Genomic DNA, 18,374 nt, shown 5'->3' on the forward strand with positions numbered 1-18,374 from the left:
AGGAGGCTGAGAAGGGGCAACAAGGACACATGAGGACAAGCACAGGAGCTGCAAAGTGTGTTTGGGGGAGAACCACTCTATGTTCTCTAGACTCTGTCTCAGAGCCCCTCACCTGCCCTCCACCCCACATAGGGTGGCTCTGGCCCCCTCCCTCAGACCCCACTGCCTGCAGTCTCACCCTCTACCTCCCTTCCTGGAACCAGGAAAGCTCTTCTGTTGGACTCTCCTGGCTCTTCTTCCAAGGTCAACCTTGAACTGCAGCCTGGCTGCTTACTCCCAATTCTCCAGCCCCTGGGAGAACTTTAGTACTTTAGCTGGGGAGGCTTCTGGGTATCAGGGTATCAGGGCTGAATGCTCAGAAGGGGATCCAGCTGGAGGTAGAGACGTGGGCATCATCATCTACTGGGGTGACTATGGCAATGAGTGTGATGACATTCCCGAGGGAAGAGGGCCTGGGACAGGAGTCCTGGTAGTTGCCACTCAGCTCAAGGCAGATGAGCAACACAGTGGGGCCTGAAAGATATGGCCTGAGAGGAAAGTGAAAACTGGGTGTGGGTCCTAAATGCCGGAGAGTGTGCCAAAGGGAGGGTGTGAATGATGGGGAGGATAGGGGTGATGGGGGATGGGGGGATGGGGGAATAGGGGTGATGGGGAGGGATGGGGTGATGGGAGGATAGGGGTGATGGGGGATGGGGTGATGGGGGAATAGGGGTGATGGGGAGGGATGGGGTGATGGGGAGGGATGGGGTGATGGGAGGATAGGGGTGATGGAGGTTAGGGTGATGGGGGAATAGGGGTGATGAGGGATGGGGTGATGGGGGAATAGGGGTGATGGGGAGGGATGGGGTGATGGGAGGATAGGGTTGATGGAGGTTAGGGTGATGGGGAGGGACGGGGTGATGGGGATAGATGAGGTGATGGGGAGGATAGGGGTGATGGGAGGATAGGGCTGATGAAGTTTAAGGTGATGGGGAGGGATGGGGTGATGGGAGGATAGGGGTGATGCTGTGATAGGGGTGATGGGGAGGGATGGGGTGATGGGGGGGTAGGGGGCCTGCACTGCCAAGAGGTCAAGGGAGTAACAGGATGAAAAGTGCACTAAGGTTGGCAAAGGACACCTTGGTGACTTTAGCCAGGGCAATGTGGGGCTCTGAGGAGTTGAAGGCCGCCTGGGTGGGTTGAGGGTGGAGGGGAGGGAGGAGAAGCTACTTAACCAAGAAGTTTGCCCGTGACATAGGGGAAGGAAGGGAAAAGTGGTTTAAGGATCTTTGCACACTTTTTAAGATGGGCACAACTTGAGCACAGCTGAAGTCTGAGAGGAGAAAGTGACTAGAGATGAGAGGAAGGTGAGAGAGCCAATGAGAGGAGGGAATGAAGACCCTGAGGGAGACAGAGGGGTGAGCGCAGGGAAAGGGCCAGACGTGTGACCACCGAAAGCCACCCTTTTCTCAGCGGTGGGGTGGGGGTGGGGAGCAGGGTTTGTTGAATGTGAAGGATGTGATTGGGGCTGAGGGCCCAAGGTCCGGGGTGGTTATGACCCAGAGCTTCAGCCTCTGGTCTAGAGATCCTTGGCCTCTCTCCCTAGGCGCTCGCCACGAGGGTTCCAAGACCACACTGGGAGTAGAGGAGGGCAGGGCTTGAGCGGAGGCAATGGCGCTGATCACCTGAAGCAAGAACAAGGCTAGCAGGCCACACTATTTCTCCAAAGTTATTTTTTAATACATTCATATGGGTTATACAAAGAGCTGGTCCCAAGGCCTGGTCTGTGGCCTGGCTCCTGGGAGGTGAGAGCAGCATTGTGTAGTGTTTTCAAAGATCAGGCATAGAGAGAGGCTCACACCTGCCCCCAAGCCTGAGAAACAGTGTTTGTGTGCAGTCGGCACCTGTAATCACAACCCCAACCGGGACTGGGTGCCCTGAGCTGCCCCTCGGGACCACAGGGCCCCAGGTGAGGCCAGGACACGAAACTCCAGCCCTGGCTCTGCCACTGACTACCTGAGTCCTGGACCCTCTCTGGGCCTGTTTGCTCATCTGTAAAATGGGGCACAGAGTGGCATTTTCATAGTCTCACGCTTTCCCCAGTACTGCCCTGAGCTGCCCTGTGGCCTCGCACAGGTGGAGGTGAAGACAGCAGCCCAGGGGCCTCCTTTCTCCCCATGGCTTCCCTGGGTGTGAGGGGCAGGGGGTTAGATATGAATCGTTGTTTTTAGCCATTTTTTCTAGGGGAGTGGCAGGGAGGGGAATCCCTGCATGATGAGGACCAGGAAAAACCATTTGGCACCAGCGTTACCTTGTGATATGACAGCTGAGAGAGAAGGACACCACCCAGGTTCAACTCTCAACCCCCCACCCCTGCCATACACACACCCTTAATGAGGCCTGAGTCCATGTTTTTTCTACAGGCTCTGAGCAATTCTGTTTCTCTTCCTAAGCCTCAGTTTCCCTATCTGTGCAATGAGGAGGTGGGATTCAATGGTCTCACACTATAGGCTACACTCACTGCAGCACGGGAACGCAAGAGCAAAAAGAGGAAAGGGAGAACCCACCAGTCTGCTAAAAAGGGAACGAGGGAACCTGAGGCAGAGAAGGAGGAGAGGGCCCGTGGCTGCCTGTCTTCCCTGTGCCTGCTGGAAGAGAGGAGGGAGCGAAGCGGGTGGGGAGGGACAGCCCAGGATGCTCCCAGGCCCTGTCCCCGCAATGAGGGCCACTTCCTGGCCACCTGACAGCCTGCAGCCTCCGCAGTGGCAAAGCTCCGTCCCTGGAGTCAGGACGATGTGACTCTGAATCTTAGTCATGGCCATCTCTTAACTGGGCCACACTGGAGGGAGATTCAGAGCCTCTTGTATAAAACGGGATCATACACCAGCCCCGCAGGGTTGTCATTAAGAGGCAGGTGCAGCCTGACCTGTGGTGGCGCAGTGGATAAAGTGCCGACCTGGAAACCCTGAGGCCGCCAGTTGGAAACCCTGGACCTGCCTGGTCAAGACACATATGGAGTTGATGCTTCCTGCTCCTCCCCCCCTTCTCTCTCTCTCTCTCCTCTCTAAAATGAATAAATAAAAAAAGAAAAAAAAAGAAAAAGAAAAGAAAAAAGAGGCAGATGCAGGCTTGGGTTTGTTACAGCTGCCAAGCCTGGTGCAAAGCAGAACCAGAGACCTAAGGCTCTAACTCCTGTCTCCCCAGCCAGGCTGGGGTGGGATGACGCAGGAAGTGGGGTTAGGGCAGTATTTGGACCAGTGTGTGCAACACAAGGGTGCCAGGTGGGAAAAGAGCCTGTCTAGAGCAGGAAACAGTATGGTCCAGTGCTGGCCGAATCCCAGGGCAACAGCCTCTTAACCCGGACGTGCTGGAGCCACCACAGTGCCTAAAAGCGCTGGATCCAAGACTACTCATGTGGCTCCAGTTCTCTTCCAGTTACAAGTTCCTCGTGTTCCAGAGAAGCTGAAAGTCATTATCAGAAGATGTGACAAATAGTCTGCTTGGAAAGGTCGCAGACAAATTCTCTTGGTCTTTCCCCTCCCTGGCCCTGGAGGGGGCAGGACTCTCCACTCTCAGCTTGTGCTGCCAAGCTTTGCAGCCCGAGGCCCCACACTCTGTGTGGTCATTGCATGGCTCTGTGACCCCCTCCCTACCCAGACTGGGAGGGAGGGATGTGTCTCCTTCACCGGTACCCCAGTGCCCAGAGCATGGTGGGGCACAGAACAGATGTCTGGTGAAGATCTGTTGATCCGATAGGTCAACCTCATTCTTTGTCACTCCCGGTACTGCTCAACTTCCAGCTTCCACAGCTGTACCACATGTGTGGCCGAGGATGTGGGTCACCTACTGATGCAGCCGGATGCAGGGAAACGAGCCCTGGGCTGGGATTTAGAGCTGCGAGTTCTGGGACCCTGGCTCACTGTGAGACCTTGGGTCAGACCTCAGCCTTCTCAGTGCCTCCGACTTCCTTACATAGCCTGGAAGGGTCTCCTGGCCGAGCTGGTCAGCAGCCTGGATTCCTTAGGCTTTGTACTGTTGGTTGAACTTCTGCTGGCGGATACAACAGCAGGTGGCCAGCATGGTGAGGACAACAGCAGAGACGAGTGCGAAGGTGAGGATTATGATGAGGTTGACATTCTTGAGCCCGCCCTTCCCACAATCCTCGGGACGCACGTGGCTCAGGGACACCTCCTCCTGGGAGCCGAAGCGGCAGATCAGGTCCTGGGTGGCATCCACATCCACCCGGCCCTGGTGCAGCTGGGCCGCCAGCCAGCCATTGCCACAGCAGCTGAGTGGATTGCCCTGCAGGTAGAGGCGCCGGAGGCTGGTCTCCAGGCCACCCATGGCACTGCTGGGCAGCAGGCTGAAGCTGTTGTTCCTCAGATCCAGCACCTCTAGGGACACAGTCTGTGTCCAGGCCGGCAGGCGGCTCAGACGATTCTCGGCGAGATTGAGCAGCTTGAGGCAGCTGAAGCAAGGCAAGTCTATCTGCAGGACCTCCAGCCCATTGCCCTGCAGGGCCAGGACCTCCAAGGAGGCCTCCAGGCCAGCCAAGGCCCCCATGGCCACATCCAGCCCAGGGTTGTAAGAGAGGTCCAGCTCAGTAAGTGGCGTGTGGAGGAAGGCACCTGCCCACAGTGTCTCCATCTCATTGTCCACCAAGTTTAGGATGCGGAGGGAGGAGATGCCAGAGAAGTCCACACAGCCTGAGGGTCCAGGCCCAACTGACCCCCCACAAGGGCTGACCCGGTTTCCCTGCAGGTTGAGCCTCTGCAAGCTGGCCAGGCCAGCAAAGGTGTGTGGGGGCAGGTACCGCAGGGCATTGTCCTGTAGAAGCAGCGTCCGCAGAGACCCCAGGGCTCTGGTGCCCAGCTCTAGTGTCTCCAATGCATTGTGGCTGATGTCCAGGAGCATGAGGCAGGGCAGGGAGCCCAAACGCTGAGCCACAAAGGCCCGTAAGCAGTTTCGGCTGAGGTTCAGGAAGCGCAGGGAGGTCAGGTGCTCAAGAAAGCCCTCAGGGACAAGCTCAATCTCATTGTAGCTCAAATCCAGATTCAAGAGCTGGGAGAGGGGATGGGTGCTGGCATTCCGGCTGGGGTTTGAGAGGGGCAAGGCCGACAAGCCCTTGGAAGGCGCTTGGATAGCCTTGTCTCCCTGGGGTGTTCCCGCAGGGAGACGGATGAGGTTGTTGGACATGTTCAGGTAGATGAGTCTCGGGAGTGCGGCCAAGTCAGGGAAGTGGAGCAGTTTGTTTTCCCGCAGGTCCAGCCAGGTGAGCTGGTACCCAGCCTGGGGCTCTGGGGCCATCTGAAAGGCCTCAATACTGTTGCAGCTCAGGTCTAGCACGCGCAGTTGCTGGAGGCTAAAGTCGGAGATGCAGGTGAGGGAGTTCCTGGAGAGGTTGAGGTGGGTCAGGTGGGGCATGGCCTCGAAAGCACCATCCTCGATGTCCATCAGCACGTTGCTGTGTAGGTCCAGCCGCTCAAGTGCAGGTGTGCCCCAGAAGGTCTGGCGGGCAAGGCGGGTCAGGCTGTTCTCTCCCAGTGAGAGGGTGCGCAGGGCTGGTGCCTCCCCCAGGAGCTGCTCCACCAGGCCACTGTACAGGCTGTTCCCAGACAGGTCCAGGGACTTCACATGCAGCAGGGGGCCCAGACCACCAGTGCTCAGTGCCAGGTGGTTGTGGGCCAAGTTGAGGTGCTCCAGGTGGGACAAGGCCTGGAAGACACCTGGCTGGAGGAAGCTGATCTCATTGGAGCTCAGGTTCAGGTGACGAAGCACCGTGTATATGCCCAGGGGCAAAGCCAGGATGCTCCGAAGCTGGTTTCCGGACAGGTCAAGGGCCTCAATGTCCCGCGGAAGCATCGAGGGGACCTGGAGTAGGCCAAGGCCCTGACACAAGGCCTGCTTGTTCACCTGAGGAGGGGGAGGCAGGGAGAGGAGCAGGCATTAGTGGGTGCAGTAGGAGCTGGGATCAGACAGATGCCTCTAGGAAGGATGGCTTGAGCTCCTGCCAGGTGTGGGTAGGAGCTTTCTCCCCCGGTCTCCCAGGATGTTTGACGTTCCTCCAGCGTAGCCTCAGCACCCATGTCTGGATGACCCCGTTCTGCTACCTGCCCCTATCTCTGGCACCCAGTACAGTGCTGGCATCAGGGAGGGATTCAAGGAAGTTTTGATGGGTGGACAGATAGAGAGATGACAGAAAGTTAGAAGAACAAATGAATAGAGAAAAATACCTGCACTGATTATTATCCCATTTTATAGGAAACTGAGCCACAGATCATCTAGATAGACCCAGAGCCAGCAAGGAACAGAACCAAGCTGGGCCCCAGGCCTCCTGGCTCCACACCCTGGGTTCCTTCTTTGGGCCTGGGTAGTTAAATTTACCCAGCTGGTGTTAGACTAATTAACCCACACTGGGGGAATTGTTTCCAAAAGGGTAAATTTGCAATTTGCCCTCTTGTCATAAGTTTTTGGCTCTGCACCCTCAGATCTCATTCAAGCCCTCATTCCATGGGGTACGGCTCTGGCTCCCAGAGCTTGCTTCCTCGGTGACTCTCCCCAGAAATGTCCTTCTTCTGCTGCTGCTACCCACCCCCACCCCAGGCAGTGGCTTCACTTCCCATGGCCCTGCCCAGATCTGCCCCTGGAGATGGGGGAGGGAGAAGGGGAAGGGGAAAAGGAAGGGGAAGGGGAAGATGGCCAGGGTCTCAACCCCACGTTCTTCGACAACAAGGCTATGATTTCACTGTGGAAGCCCCATCAAGTTACATTACCACTCTGGTTTCTTTTTTTTTTAATTTTTTATTTATTCATTTTAGAGAGGAGAGGGAGAGAGAGAGAGAGAGAGAGAGAGAGAGAGAAGAGACAGAGGGGGGGGGGGAGCTGGAAGCATCAACTCCCACATGTGCCTTGACCAGGCAAGCCCAGGGTTTCGAACCAGTGACCTCAGCATTTCCAGGTCGACGCTTTATCCACTGCGCCACCACAGGTCAGGCACTACTCTGGTTTCTTATTCAGAAAGTAACTCATCCTTCCTCAGCATCCACTCAGCATTTTAGATTTTATTTAGCATTTTCAGACCCATAGTCTCATTGGATCTTCACAATAGCCTGCCTATCAATATGATCATCCCTATTAGAAACCTAAGCTCAGAGAGAATAATGGAGGTTCCACGATCAACTATCTGGTAAGGAACTGAGCTGGGTTTATATATATCTATATATATCTATATATCTATATATATATATATAGAGAGAGAGAGAGATAGATATATAGATATATAGATATAGATATATACTTTTTTTTTTTTTTTACAGAGACAGAGAGAGAGTCAGAGAGGAATAGATAGGGACAGACAGACAGGAACAGAGAGAGATGAGAAGCATCAATCATTAGTTTTTTGTTGCGACACCTTAGTTGTTCATTGATTTCTTTCTCATATGTGCCTTGACTGTGGGCCTCCAGCAGACCGAGTAACCCCTTGCTCAAGCCAGCAACCTTGGGTCCAAGCTGGTGAGCTTTGCTCAAACCAGATGAGCCCGCTCTCAAGCTAGAGAGCTCAGGGTCTCGAACCTGGGTCCTCCGCATCCCAGTCTGGCACTCTATCCACTGCGCCACCGCCTGGTCAGGCTGAGCTGGGTTTTGAACAGAGGTCTTTTTTTTTTTTTTTTTTTTTCATTTTTCTGAAGCTGGAAACAGGGAGAGACAGTCAGACAGACTCCCGCATGCGCCCGACCGGGATCCACCCGGCACGCCCACCATGGGGCGACGCTCTGCCCACCAGGGGGCGATGCTCTGCCCATCCTGGGCGTCGCCATATTGCGACCAGAGCCACTCTAGCGCCTGAGGCAGAGGCCACAGAGCCATCCCCAGCGCCCGGGCCATCCTTGCTCCTTGGCTGCGGGAGGGGAAGAGAGAGACAGAGAGGAAAGCGCGGCGGAGGGGTGGAGAAGCAAATGGGCGCTTCTCCTGTGTGCCCTGGCCAGGAATCGAACCCGGGTCCTCCGCACGCTAGGCCGATGCTCTACCGCTGAGCCAACCGGCCAGGGCGAACAGAGGTCTTTTAACAACCAAAGGCCCCACTTCTTTCCTTCTATCCCATGTGCTTTCTGGGGTCAGAATTCTTTCCAGTCAGTGCAATCTTCCTCTTATCTTTTCTAGCCCACCAGGGACCCCAGCCTTTCTCAGCCAGTCTGACTTCTATCATCACCCAGCTCAGGCCCACTCCTGCCCCAGCTTCTGTCTTCACTGATCCTTCTGACCCACCCACCAATCAAATACCTGACAACTGCCCCCAAATTCCACTCTCAGTGCTGCCCTCTGCTTGTGTCCCTCCAGGGCAAACTCCAGGACTCTCAGCAGGGTTCAAGACTATTTGTGGCCCCTGATAAACTCTCCCCTCTCCTCCCAACCCACTCCAGCCCAAACGCAGTGACCATATCTGAACACTGTCCATTGTGCCCTCCCAGTGCCTGCCCCTTGCTGTTTCTTGTGCTGGTTATACCCTTCCCAACCAGATCTTCCTGGTAGAGTCTCCTCTACCAGGAAGCCTTCCCTGACTACTGGCCAGATCAGGGCCTCTTTTGGGTTCTCACAGCCTCTGTGCTTTCTCTGTTATAGCTTTTGCCCCTGAATTGTGGCTGTGTGGGGACCTGCTAGACACTGAGCTCAGAGCAAACAGGGACTGGTTTGATGGATGTGGCTGCCGTGGACCTGGCTCACAGAAAGTGCTCAGTAAATTCTTTAATTAATGAAAGAGTCAAAGGCATCATTGGCTTAGTAAAGGTCTGAGGGATTGACTCAATCAATAACCTTTTTAAAGGGTAAGAAAAGGGATGATCCATACACTCAGACTAAAGTCAAAGACTGTTAGAGCAAAAAGGGTCCAATCACTCAATTCTCAGATGGGGAGACTGAGCTTGAAGATGGCATGAGGTCACAGTGAGTCAGTGGCTAAGCCAGCAGGGCAGGAACACCAGCCTGGGTTCCCTGCCTGGCCCCACTGTTGGCTTTCTCTAGAGAACCCCAAGATGAAGAGGGCAAAGAAATGGACTGTATGCCTCTTCTGAGTCCATGCATCACAGTGACCAGCCTTCTCAGAGGCTCAGGAACACCCCTGCAGTTGGGCATCATGTTAACCAGACATCCACCCTGGCTACCTTGCCAGTCCTGCCTGACTCCTTGCCCCTTCCTCCTTTACAACCTCTCAGCCAGCTGGGGCCACCAGGAATGGCCCTCTCATCCGGTCCTCAGCTCCCAGACCATCCTGATTAAAGAAGGAACAGCCAAAGAAACATAAACACAATACCTGCCACTAACTGTAGAGCATCAGCTATGTGTCAGGCTTGTGCTGAATGCACAGATCCCTTGCCTCCTTTAATGTCCTAAGGCAGGTGTCCCCAAACTATGGCCCATGGGCCACATGCAGCCCCCTGAGGCCATTTATCCGTCCCCCTGTCGCACTTCTGGAAGGGGCACCTCTTTGGTAGTCAGTGAGAGGAGCACTGTATGTGGTGGCCCTCCAACGGTCTGAGGGACAGTGAACTGGCCCCCTTCGTAAAAAGTTTGGGGACCCCTTTCTAAGGAGTATTTACCCCATTGCACCCCTAAGGAAACTGAGGCTTGGAGAAGGTGACTGCCCCAAATCAAAGAGTCAGAGGCTCAAAACTACCACTGCGAGGTCCCTTTCCTATTGGTGCCAGCCTGGTCCTGACTGGGTGCCCTGAGCTGGTTGAGCACCCAGGTTGAGTCCTTCAGCACAGTAATAACACCAGCCACCACTTCCTGAGCAGTGACGGGGGGTGGGGGGCGTTCTTTGTATCACATGTCATCCTACAGGAAAGCCCACATCCCATTTCACTTCTGGATACTCAAAGGCTCCCTTCTGAGAGAAGTCAGGACACAAAGCCAAGCCCAGAGCTTAAGACTTGCTTTCTGCCCAGGTGCCCAGGCCCCTGTCAGAGGCCCAGACGAGGCTGCTGGCAGGCAGGGCTGCACTGGGCTGGCCCGCTCTCCAGTGCAGGCTGGCAAGGAGCTTCAAGGCCAGAGCAGCCCTCAGCACTCCATTGCACTCACCGCTGCCTGGGCTCGGGCCCCAGTGAGCCTGACTTACTTGGGAAAGGGTCTTGGGAGAATCAGCCCTTAGCCAAGTTCGGAGCTTCCCTCGACAACCCTCTATCTACTCTGGGAGGCAGGATGCCCCTGCCCACCTTTTTTTTTTTTTTTTTTTTTTAGGAGGGAAGAAGACTTGCCACCCAACTCCATTTAACCACCTGCAGAGAGAAAGGACGTAGGGTAGTAAGAGTCACCAGCAGTGGACATTATAAGCTCTGGAGAGCTGAGTTCAAACACTGTTGTTACTTCCTATCTGTGTAACCCTGGAGGGTCATATCTCCTCTCAGCCTCAGTTTCCTCAGCTGGAAAGAGGAGTTCTGGGCAGCAGAAAGGAGACAAAGCCCTCAGTATGTAGCATTTTATTTTTATTTTTCTTACTATTTTAAAAGTCATCATAACCCCTTTGATGGTAGTCCAGAAAGTACTTTCCTGCCTATTACCTCATTTGCCCCAATCCAAGGCTCACCCAGCTCCCCGTCTTGCTGGGTGGCGCAGGCCCCTCACTTTGCTGAGCCCGACTTCCCAGTTAGAATGTGGGGCTGCACTTGGTGACATCTGGGGTCTTTTCTGCCTGTTAGTCTGGGTTCTGGGCATCTCAGAAGGGCTCTGAGGGGCTGAAGCGAGGTGACAACAGCAGGACGCCGAAATCCCAGGGCAGGGCGGCCGGGCCCTGGCGGCCAGCACATTCTGCAGCCACTCATTCTGTGTCAGAAGTTTCCAGTCCCGGGGGCGAGCGTGTCTGCCAGAGGGCCTGTCCCTTCCCCAGCACAAGCTGCTGCCTTGACCTCAGTGCCTGCCCAGCCGTACTAGCGGACCTAGGTGGTCTTTTTCCCCTGTGCCTCACAGGGTGACAGTAACTTCAGGGCTAGTCACCCTGGTTTGGGGTGAGGAAAAGGAACCAAGTGAATCAAACCTGGTCCCTGCCCGTAAGGAGTTCTTGGTTGGGCAGGCGAGACAGGCCTAAGCCTATTTTTCAACTACACCATGCACTCAACATTGAGAAGGAGGAAAGCTTGGGGCTGTAGAAGCCCAGAAAAGGGAGAAAACAGAATGAGGTCAGCCTAAGAAGGATTAGAGGAGGCTTCCTGAAGGAGGTAGCACTTGACCTGGGCAGTAAGGAGTGAAAGACTTCTCAGCAGGGATGTGGCAGATGGGCCCAAACCAAAGAGCCCCGTTAGAAAAGGGGATTTGTCCCCAGGAAGGACCCAATAACAGACAAGCCCTTCCCAGCTGGTCCACCCCAAACTCTGCATCACCCAGCTAGATGCACTGCCCTGTGGGGGCAGCTTGGGGCAATATAGTCCAATATTGGCCCCACTGGTTCTAGCTGAATGACCTTGAACAAATCACCTAACCTCTCTAAGCCTCAGTTTCCAACTCTGTAAAATGACAGTAATGGTTCTTACCTGACAGGATTAATAGTAAATAAGCCATTTAAACATTCTAGCAGGTGCTAACTAAATGCAAGGTTTAAATGCACTAAATGCATTCCTTTTCTGACTCCTCTAACTATGGCTTCTGGGGCTAGGACAGTAGAACACCCTAGGGCTGGGGGAATGAAGGGCTGTGGGGAGCTTACCCTGCCTGGGCAGGGCTTCTTACCATCTCACAGGGCACCTTGTCTCGGAGCTGGGAGGTAGCCAGACCCAGGGTCAGCACGGCCAGGAGCAGCAGGATCTGGTGGCTCATGGCTCTGCCTAGGGCAGGGAGGAAAGGGGAACACTGTAAAACCTCAGGCTCCTCCCACTGCCAGCCCCCACCCTCCCATCCTGCCTGCATCTGTCCTGAAGGAGCCCCAGACCACAGCTGTATCTGAAATTAAGGTGCAATGAGTGGCTGTAGCCCATCGCAAAGGGCCTCCAGGGCCAAGACAAAGAGCTAGGCCATTCGCCCAGCATGAGTTTCTAAGCAGTGGGTGACATGGTGAGATTTGGGATTCAAGACTCTACCTGGTGGAAGACAGTCTAGAGGGTAGAGCAGGAGGCAGAGAGACCCTAAGGGCTACCCTGGGCCAACCTCAGGAGTGGGGTAAGATGAGGTGGGAAATGGGCCTCTGACTCCATTTCTACCTAGGCCACAAGCAGGTCACCCCATCCTAACGCCTCAGATCCCAAAGGGAATTTCCCACCCCACCCCCACCCCTGGACTTTTATTTTGCCCTTTTTCTTTTGATTTTCTGCTTCTGGAGCCCCTGCCATTGTTTGAAGGCTGGGCCTGGAGCCTTGACAGGAAGCCCTACCAGGAGGCCTCCCGGCTCCCCAGGAGCAGGCTCGAGGCCCTTCACTTTCACTGAAGCCACTGACAGCGCCAGGGCAGGGGACACTCAGGCCTGCGGGCTGGCCCCTCTCGGTGAGCAGACGGGTTGAGGCTGCCGGGGAGCACAGAGGCCTCAGCAGGATGGAATCCCAGAGGATCACTGAAGACCTGGGTCAAGTGCTAGGAATGCACAGATCAATCTATTAATTTCATTCATTCATTCACACTGTTACTGAATGCCTCCTCATGTCTAGCTTTGTCCTGGGAACTGAGGACACAAACACACAGAAGTGACCATAATACATACAGAGCATTAAGGAAGACATAGAAAGCCCTTCCAAGAGCACTGGACTCAGAGTCACCCATATCCTACTGTTCTATCCGACTCCTTCACTTACCTACTGTGTGACCTTGTGCAAATCACATTACCTCTCAGAGCCTCAGTTTCCTTTTCTGAGGAAATGAGGTTAATGATCAAATGAGATATATTCTATGAAAATGCCACTAGAGAGCCCTTGTTATGCACCACTCTTCTCCATACTTCACATGTATTAACTCATTTAATCCCCGCAATAATTCAATGACTTGGCTCCATGATTACCATTCCCATTTTACAGACAGAGAAACTGAGGCTCAGAGAGATAAAGTAACACGTCCAAGGTCTCACAGCTAACAAGTCTGGCTCCTGGGTCTGTGCCCATAACCTCTACACCATAATGTCTCCCACAAGTGCTCAATAAATAAATAAGTGCTGAATCGTGACTCAGGGTGCTTTAGAAGAAGAGGCATTTATAGGACCTTTGAGGGCTGGGTCTTTATAGTTGGAATCCACTAGCATCCTTACTATGAATTTTAAATGAATATGGCTGCTCTGAGGGCCTTTCTTGTTCAAACAGTGGTCTTCTAAACCTGTTCCCTGGATTCCCCCAGGCCATGGGCCTCTGCCCCCACAGCTGCTCTGTCTTCTCACCTGCAATACAGGTCAGACTTTCACAGGAAATTTTGTTCTTCTGTTTAAAAAGCAGAACATCACCACCCATCTGAAAGCTGGTATACTCAGAATTGAGTGGAAACCCCTCAGTGGGGCCTCCGAGGCCCTTGGGGAGTGTGCCGTGTGCCTGGCCAGCTCTTCTCTCCAATCTCATTTCTCACTGTCCCCTCTCCCACCCTGGGTTCTGGAAGCCTTCTATCTCCTTCAGTTCTCGGAGCCCCTTTTCTCTGCCCCAAACCTTCATTTTCTCCCCTCTCTTGTGCTAAATAACTCCTCATCCTTTGGGTCTCAGCTTCGATGTCACCTCCTCTAAGAAGCCTTCTCTGGTTCCCCAAATCTAGGATATATATTGGCTCTTCTTCTAGGTTATTACAGCCCCTGATATTCCAGTGAGCACAGCACTGAGCAGTTCATGGTTTATTCCCTCCCCCATAGGAAATGTCCCTAGGGCAGAGGGGCTCACTGTCCTCTGGGACCCATCTCAAACCACTGGATAGGCAGGGGGAGGCACTGAGAATGGGCATGAGGCATCTCAGTGACATGATGACACTGGTGAGAGCGGTTGCTCTCCTTGACTCTCCCTTCACTTCCTTGCCATACTCCTCCCTTTCAGTGGGTTCTATCTTTTCTCCCCGAGAAACAACCACCAGATCTGCCCACCTTTCTCCTCTATCATTGCTGCAGACAGAGGCACCACCATGACCCTGGGCCTGGACCACAGCAACATGCTGCTTTTACCCTGGCTTCTTTCAGTCTGTCCTACACATAGCTGCCAGAGAGGTGTCGTTAAATCATAGATCAGCTCATGAATCTCACTGTTTAAAAATCTCCAGTATAATACAGGCTTTACACCTCTCTTCTCTGATTCTATCGACCATTTGCCCTTCCCTTACCAAATTCTAGCATTTAGCATTCTTCTAGCATTTGCCTTTCCTCAAATAGAGCAAGTGCATTCCTGCAGCAGGCTGTTTGCCCTGTGGCTCTGTCCACCTGGAATCCTCTTCCCCCGACTCTCATGTTTTATTGTTTTCATTGCATTGATCATTTCCTGATAATCAATTTTTTATTCTGTGAGAACAGGGGTCTATTGAGTGGTTCTCACCAAAGATCTATTGAACAAACAGCAGAGTAAGGGGTAGAAATGGGCTGAGGGCTAAATGTGAGGTGAGGACAAGGAAAGGCTGACAGTTCAGAACCAGAGGCATTGCTGCCCAAAAGGGTTCTCATTTCCCCCTTCTCGGCCTGCCAAATCCCACTCTACCCACAAGTGAGCATCAGAGCATCCAGCAGGGACTGTCCCTGCACCAGTGGAACTCTGCCCTGGCATCTGACAGAAAGGGGCGCCTCAACTGTTACCATCCATCGACAGTGCCAACGATGTATAGAAGTTGAGGGCAGTAAAAAGTTGACTTACAAGCAGGAAGACTTGGGTCACTTAGACCCAAACTCACATCCAGACTCTACTGCTCGCCAGCCTTTTTCCTGGGACAAGTCCTTTAACCATTTAGTGCCTCAGTGTCTCCTTGGTAGGGCAAGTAGCCTGGTTCCCATTTTGAGCCTGCATGTCCCAACCCTTGTGATGATCAAGCTGAGAATGCCTGTGGATGTGCCCTGGACACGTATTATCTTTTTAGCTTGGACAATGATTCACAGGGTTGAATAAACCCAGGCAAGGTATGCTGAGAATGGAGGCCTCAGGCCTGCAGACAGGCAGACAAGAGAGCTAGGCAAGAGATATCTTAGGACTCGGATTGAAATGAGACGTGCTAAAGAATATCTCTGTGTGTGTATGTGTGTGTGTGTGTGTGTGAGAGAGAGAGAGAGAGAGAGAGAGAGAGAGAGAGAGGAAATGAGGTGGGGCAATGCCTACTATCATAAATAAGCCCATCCTTACTATTTAAGGATGTTAGACACTCTTCAAAGTACCTGACCTATATTATCTCAATTCTCACAACAAATCAACAAAGTAGTTATTACAATTTCCATTTTACAGATGAGAATACTGAGGCTCAGAAATGACTTACCCCATAGTTACTCAGCTCATAAATGTTTGGGGATTTAGCCCAAATGCTGTTTTCTCTAGCAGGAGCTGAGCTGCTGCCACCTATAGAACTGTCTTCAATTTGCCCAGGAGGACGAGGCTCAGAGAAGTGACTTACCCAAAGTCACACAGTCAGTTAACAGAGTCAGGATCAAAATCCAGCGTGAATACCTCCAAAGCAAATGTTTCCACTGCATCCGGCCAAGATCTCCCTCTCTAACCCCCACTAATAGCAGCCCCCCCCATATCTACAAGTTGACAGGCTCCCAATGCTCCCCCCCCCCCCTCTCAGCCAGGATCACTGGCACAGTGGGGTCCTGGGAGAGCTGCCGTGGAAGTCCCTGCCCAACAGTGAATCACTAAGAGCAGACATGTGCATCCCACGGGGGATTTAGACCTTAACCCAAAGGAATGTGACTATGATGGTGGAATTTCAGGCAGCTCAGGGTGGGGGTGGGGGTCCTTCACATCTTACCACCCATAAAGAAGGCTGGCTTCCCAGCCCCTTGGAGAGAAGTGGGTGTCCCCCCCCCCCATTGGGCAGGTTATCTGGAGCAGTGGTATGGGAAGCCCCACCACAGCCAGTCCGGTCAGAGGATGGTAGGAGACCTGGATTCAAGTCCTGGTCTGTCCTTGACTAGCTGTGTGTTCCCGCTAAGTGCTGGCCTTTCTGCCCTTGTTTTCCCACCTGTCAAATGGGAACGCTGGCCTCCCCTTACAGGAAAGATCCGTTGAAACAGGAGCCTAGGAGACCTCTTGGGCAGAGGGAGGGTCAACCCTGGCTCAACGCTCAAGGTGGGTGTCGGTGGCAGAAAGGGCTCTTGGGGGGATAGGGATCGGCGTCCTGATGGGCTGACCCCTGCCCAGCTCCACGCGATCTCTCAAGAAGGGCGCGGGACAGCGGGTTCCCTGGGGGGCCCGCCCGCCTCGCTCGCTAAGCGGCTCCTACCTGGCTCAGCGCGGCCGCCGCTCCTCTCCCGGGCAGCCCCGGCACATTTTGCGCAAACCTGCCCCCCCCCCGGCCCCACCCCGCGCCAGACCCCGGGGTCACGGCCCGAGGAGGCACACGGCAGCTCCACAACCCCACGGGAGCCCGACCCGCGAGGGGGCGGCTTGGGCTCCAATTTAAATACCTCTCCCGTCCCACCACGCCCCCCCTCAGCCAAGCCGCGGGGTCCTAGCGCCCTGCCAACGCTTCCCAGCTAGACTCGGTTTATCCGGAACCCACGAGGGAGTGAAGCATCCCCTTGACGCTGAAACCCCGGCTGGGAAGGGGCGGGTTGTAGAGGGCGGAATGAAAGGACGGGAGGAAGAGGGCTGAGGAAACCCAGTGCGAGCGAGGCTCGGCCCGGGGCCGCACGTGCGGTTCGTGGCCCCGCGGGGTCCTGAGGGGCGGGTGGCTCTAGAAGCCACAGGTCCTCAGAGGAAATCCGGCCTGGCCCCGATGTCCCCGGCGGCCCCGGCGCCGCCGCACTTAAGAAGAGGGCTTGGGGGGCGGGAGGGGGAGCAAACAAGAGAAGCGACCGCGGGGTGAACGCGGAAGGAAATGACCCTTTACTGGCCCTGGGGCGGTCACGGAGGGGTTTCCCCGGACCGCGCAGTCTCCTCTGGGCAGTGCAGGCAAGTCACTCCCCCCTCTGGATGTGCTCAAGTATCCAGGACCTGTCACCGACCTAAGCAACCCTCAGAAACGGTGCCATCAAAGCTTCCCGTTTTCAGATTGAGAAACTGAAGTTAGGGATGGGGACAGCGAATATAAATAAAAACCTGCGACTGATAAGATCCCTACTTATATTTGGGAAAACTGAGTCTCAGAAAGGTTATATGGCATATCCAAAGTCATATAGCCCATAAGAGGATGAGATCTGAGCTCAATTTGTCCACAAAGCTAAATTTAGGCCAATCTGAGTGCCCCTTTCCAGGCACCGTTTTCTTCAGGTTGTTTAAAGTGCAGTGCAAAGAGCACGGTGGTATTAGTGTCTTTTACATCAGAGGTTGAGGCGCATCTTCCCTAAAGCCACACCCTCTTCTACATGCCTTGACCCTACCAAATCACAGGTACTGTGCCCTGCTGGGTGTGGGCTCAGGATGGGGTACTTGCAGGAGGAGGGTCAGAGCTGTCCTTGGCGTCCTGGTTCCCAGTGTAGAAGGAAATTATTCCTCTTCCACAGGGTTGCTCTTCCCTGATGGAGTGGCACAGGGTGCCCCATTTTACAGATGGGAACTGACCACCCAAAGCCTGTGATAAATTAGGGGAAAGCTGGGCTTAGAAACGGGGTTCCCTGAATGCTAGATGGTTGCTGCCTTTCCTTTCTCCCATCTGGCCCACTTATGGGGATGGGCCTGCTTACATGGGGACAGAACAGAGAAGACAAGCTATGATAGCGTGTGGCCCGGGGCCTAATCTAGCCCCAGAGGACGCTATCAGGGAAAGCTTGCCTAAGGAGAGGCCTAAGGGGCAATGAAGACATGGGTAGGGAAGGTTGCAGGTTGTGGGCAGGGTGTCCAGACCTCCACCTTCCCTCCCAGTCACCTGAGGCTTCAGATCTATGCTCAGGGAGGGCCCAGCAGGTCATTCCAACTCCCTCTCTGGGCTCCACTGCTCACCTGGTCAAATGGAACCTCAGTATCCCTGTCTGTAAAGTGGGGAAGATAGTAGCTACTTCTCAAGGTTGGTGCCAGAATTAAGCATAGTGGACCCAACCTGGAGCCTCCACCCAGTGGATAAGTTCTCACTGTCTTTGGTGGTGACTGGAGATACCTCTGCTATACCCTGCAGGCTTCCTTTTCCAGATCCTTATCCAAGAGGCCAATGTCCAGGAAGTGATTGCCAGCAGCACTCCATCACAGGCAGAGCATGTCTGGGTGGATTCAGATAATTCCCAGCTCTCCCACCTGACCTGATCCCCCCAGGCCACCTAAGCACCCCCTCACCCTTTCCTGAGCTGCTGCAAAGCAGCAAATGCTGAGTTGGCATGCAGCTCTGACTGGGGC

General features: G+C 54.1%; 1 protein-coding gene across 3 annotated transcripts; it reads right to left on the reverse strand.

The window, feature by feature from the left end:
- Positions 1 to 1,706: 1,706 nt before the first annotated feature.
- LRRC32 (leucine rich repeat containing 32) lies at positions 1,707 to 16,711 on the reverse strand. 3 transcript variants are annotated; one of them, XM_066368785.1, is made up of 3 exons: positions 16,330 to 16,711; positions 11,695 to 11,789; positions 1,707 to 5,892 (listed from the first exon to the last, which is right to left on the reverse strand). In XM_066368785.1, the coding sequence occupies exons 2-3, from the start codon at positions 11,779 to 11,781 to the stop codon at positions 4,000 to 4,002; spliced, it is 1,980 nt and encodes a 659-aa protein (XP_066224882.1). In that variant the 5' UTR covers positions 11,782 to 11,789; positions 16,330 to 16,711; the 3' UTR covers positions 1,707 to 3,999. The 3 variants fall into 3 exon arrangements, with proteins under 3 accessions (XP_066224882.1, XP_066224890.1, XP_066224873.1); XM_066368793.1 differs by lacking the exon at positions 16,330 to 16,711 and adding an exon at positions 16,069 to 16,119; XM_066368776.1 differs by lacking the exon at positions 16,330 to 16,711 and adding an exon at positions 15,499 to 15,599.
- Positions 16,712 to 18,374: the final 1,663 nt, after the last annotated feature.

This window comes from Saccopteryx leptura, chromosome 1 (genome assembly GCF_036850995.1).
Source record: "Saccopteryx leptura isolate mSacLep1 chromosome 1, mSacLep1_pri_phased_curated, whole genome shotgun sequence".
Classification (NCBI taxonomy): Eukaryota; Metazoa; Chordata; class Mammalia; order Chiroptera; family Emballonuridae; genus Saccopteryx; species Saccopteryx leptura.

Bases quoted from the DNA above. Each gene is read 5' to 3' on its own strand.
- LRRC32 (XM_066368776.1), bottom strand. From the start codon at position 15,577: ATGCAGTGGAAACATTTGCTTTGGAGGTATTCACGCTGGATTTTGATC. The intron at 11,790-15,498 runs GTAAGTCACTTC...TCCCTGCCCTAG, and splicing joins AACTGACTGTGTGACTTTGG to GCAGAGCCATGAGCCACCAG. The intron at 5,893-11,694 runs GTAAGAAGCCCT...CCCCCTCCTCAG, and splicing joins ACAAGGTGCCCTGTGAGATG to GTGAACAAGCAGGCCTTGTG.